Source organism: Cebus imitator, unplaced genomic scaffold, assembly GCF_001604975.1.
Source record: "Cebus imitator isolate Cc_AM_T3 unplaced genomic scaffold, Cebus_imitator-1.0 Scaffold118, whole genome shotgun sequence".
NCBI classification, from domain to species: domain Eukaryota; kingdom Metazoa; phylum Chordata; class Mammalia; order Primates; family Cebidae; genus Cebus; species Cebus imitator.
The window spans coordinates 356,619-359,955 of record NW_016107433.1 but is presented as its reverse complement, the minus strand read 5'-3'; the positions used below and the strand labels follow the sequence as shown (position 1 = coordinate 359,955).

Below are 3,337 nucleotides of genomic sequence, written 5' to 3'. Positions count from 1 at the left end.
AACAAGAGCAAAACTCCGTCTCAAAAAAAAAAAAAAGAAACTTGCAAGTGGGCTAAAAGCTTGAAATTTTCTTTCATAACATGCATTTATGACAAATATTCAGGAGCAGCTGATAAATTTAACCAATATTTTCTCACTATTATAATTCTAAAGGGACTTCACTTAAAATATCAAAATATTCTTTAAAAATAAATTTGTGTTCAGTGATGAAAAGGGAGGATTTTACGGTATATGAATTATATATGAATAAAAATAAACTAGTTTTATAAAGGGGATGGGAGGACTACATTTCCAATATGTCTTCCTCCTGTTACCCCAAATTCAAATCGCACTAAGCTTCAAGTCTCTGCCCATGCAATTGAGTCCAAGGCACTGAGCAGTAACAGGATTCCATTAAACCAGTGCTTCAACTTTTTTAAAACTAATCAGGCCTGGCATGGTGTAATCCCAGCACTCTGGGAGACCCAGGCAGACAGATCACTTGAGATCTGGAGTTCGACACCCGCCTGGCCAGCATGGTGAAACCCCGTCTCTACTAAAAACACAAAAATTACGCGGGCGTGGTGGCCGGCGCCTGTAATCCTAGCTACTCGGGAGGCTGAAGCAGAGTTGCTTAAACCCGGAGACAGCGGTTGCAGTGAGCCAAGATCCCGCCACTGCACTCCAGCCCAGGCAACAGAGCAAAACTCCGTCTCAACAACAAAAAAAATAACCTCTTTTATTTGTTTCTTCCTACCACTCCCTCCTCATCAGCACCTCCAACAGAGCAAACCAAAAGGAGATGAGAGCAACTAGGACCCTTGGATTTTTTTTTTTTTTTGTCAACCCAGCATCTGGTAAAGATACATCAAATCTACCTCCTAAAACAAGGACCTCAAGGAGATCAACCATGGGTTTCGCCCATCTGTGCAGTTTTTAGGAACAGCAGCCCTATTTGGGACATGGGGATAATGATTTCTAATTCTCCCAAGGCTTAACATTCTAAGAAAACGACACTTTTAGGGCTTTCTCCCCCTACCTCTCTCTATTAGGACAATAAATAGAGGAAAGATTTCTTCTCTGCGATGTGTGAGATCGCTTGATAAAAAGAATTACCACCTTCTAAGAAACGAACTATCGCCAACCTTGAATGAAGTTCCAGTTCTTTTTACGAATGGGGGTTTGCTTGCTACAAATAACCCTGAAACCTTCCTTGGTGTTGCCGCCTAAACAATGCCGGTCCCTTGTTTAGTCTGGCTCGGGTTCGAGCTCAACTCGCGGTGCTCCGTTGGCCAACACACGCCACCGCGGCAGGCCCCAGGGAAAGTGTCTCCCAGCGAGCACCGACCCGCGGCGTCCGGTTTCGCATTTTGAATCCCGAGTAGGAAGTGAGACGGCGCCCGCTCAGTTCCGGGAGCCGCGCCACCGTCCGGAACCGGCCTGGGCCGTAGCGGCCCCGCGCAACAAGTGACCCGCGCGCGCCCCGGGCCCGCCGACTTACGATTTCCGAGCGGCCGTCGCGGCAGGCGTTCTGGAAGCGCGCCTGGCGCTCCTCATGGGGCCGGTCCCTGAATCCCGTGTACTTAATCTGCAAGGCAAGACGGCCCGAAATCAGAAGCCAAATCCGCGGCGCCGCCCGTGCGCCCGCCCGCCCCGCGCGGCGCCGATAAGGGCAAGCAGAGGCTGCGGGCGACTGCCGCCCCGGCGAGATTGCCCCTCCGCGGGCGCGCCGACCGCGCCTCTCGGGGACCGCGCCGCCCAAACTTTTCTCCGCCCGGCCCAGTCCGGGCGCGCCGCGGCCTCCGAGCCACCCGCCTGCCTCACCTCACACTCGCGGCTGAGCTTCCTGAAGAACTCCTCGTTCTCGAACTTGCCTCTCTGGTCGGGCACGACCCGCGGCATCTTCCCGCCCTGAGGCCGCGCCGGCCGGCTGCGCTCGGAGCTTGCACGGGCACCCGCTGTTGGGCTCCGCGCTGACCAACTGACCGCCCACCCGCGGCGCCCGGACGCCCGCTTCCCTTTGTTTCAGGCGCCCGCCCGCGTAGACTCCCGCTCCGGGGAGTCTGAGGCGCCGCCGCTCGCTCGAACCCAGCCCACGTCGCCGGCGCCTCACCCGTTGCTTGCAGCTCGAGCAGCCCCAGCTCTCGCCGCCCCCGGCCGCCGCCGCCGCCGCCGCCGCCACTTCCTCTCACCACTCACCCCGCCCCCGCCGGCTCCACCCCGCCTCCTAGCGCGCCCGCCCGCCTCCAACTCTGGCAAACAAGACGCACCATTCACAACTCCGCGGCCCGCGCCGCGCATGCGCCACCCGCCCGCTGGAGGAGCAGAGCGGCTGCGGCGGCCCGGGGCTTCTTCCGCAACGCCGCCCTCTTTCCCCTGCCCGACTGCGGCCACTCGGCGTGAAACTGCCCTGAGGGGATCCGCCTGCCCTTTAGCAGACGGGAGTAGCCCGCGCAGACCTTTTCTTCCGCCCTTCCTCGGCCTTCTGGAACTTCTGGGTTCCCCAGATGCACGGAGTAACCCCAGATTGTCATTTGAACGTGAGGAAACCTAAGTCCTTGGGGACTTTTCGTCCCTAAATCGACGGGCAGGGGTGTAGGCTGTGCAAGTTGAAGACTGAAGTGGAAATGGACCAAAGAATCCAATCGAGTCATGGTGGAAAGATCGTGGCTATTGGAGTCAGATGGGATCCCACTCAGCTACCCTAACTGCTGGCTGGGGACTTAGACAAGAACTGGACCAAACTAAACCTCAGTTTCCTTGTTTACAAAATGCAGGCACTCCTAAGTTTGCAGTGTTAGCCTGAAAGCCTTTATGTGGGTCTAGCACATAATGGGAGCCCAATAAATTTCAGTTTCTAAAGAACAAGCTGAGTAATCGATTGCCAGTTCATATACTTAGTGTGCAATCAGCTGCAAAAAAATAAGGTCCACAAGTTCTAAGGAAGTCGTTTAGCCCAAACTGGAGAAAGTCTGACATGGGGTTTATAGCAGAGTTTGATTCAAAGTTAGTCCTCTGGCCGGGCATTGCGGCCCATGCCTGTAATCCCAGCACTTTGGGAGGGCAAGGCGGACTGATATCCTGAGGTCAGGAGTTTGAGGCTGGACTGGTCAACATGGCAAAACCCCGTCTCTACTAAAAGTATAAAAATTAGCCAGGCATGATGGCACGTACCTGTAGTCCCAGCTACTCGGGAGACTGAGGCAGGAGAATCACTTGAACACAGGAAGTGGAGGTTGTAGTGAGCTGAGATGGCACCACTGCACTCCAGCCTGAGTGACAGAGTAAGACTCCATCTCAAACAAACAAAAAAACAGTTAGTCCTCAATAAATCCTGATCCTTAAAATGTAAGCTTGT

The 3,337-nt window shown here is 54.4% G+C and overlaps 1 protein-coding gene across 4 annotated transcripts in view; it reads right to left on the bottom strand.

The window, feature by feature from the left end:
• Positions 1-2,153, bottom strand: part of CBFB (core-binding factor subunit beta) — a 71,354-nt gene extending 69,201 nt beyond the window's left edge. Inside the window, exons 1-2 of one of the 4 annotated variants that reach the window (XM_037742267.1) lie at positions 1,804-2,153; positions 1,481-1,567 (exon numbers count right to left, since the gene is read on the bottom strand). In XM_037742267.1, coding sequence (XP_037598195.1) covers positions 1,481-1,567; positions 1,804-1,881 — 165 coding nt within the window. In that variant the 5' untranslated portion in view covers positions 1,882-2,153. The remainder of the gene's footprint in view (positions 1-1,480; positions 1,568-1,803) is intronic. The other 3 variants (XM_037742266.1, XM_017539255.2, XM_017539256.2) reach the window with 3 other exon arrangements.
• Positions 2,154-3,337: the final 1,184 nt, after the last annotated feature.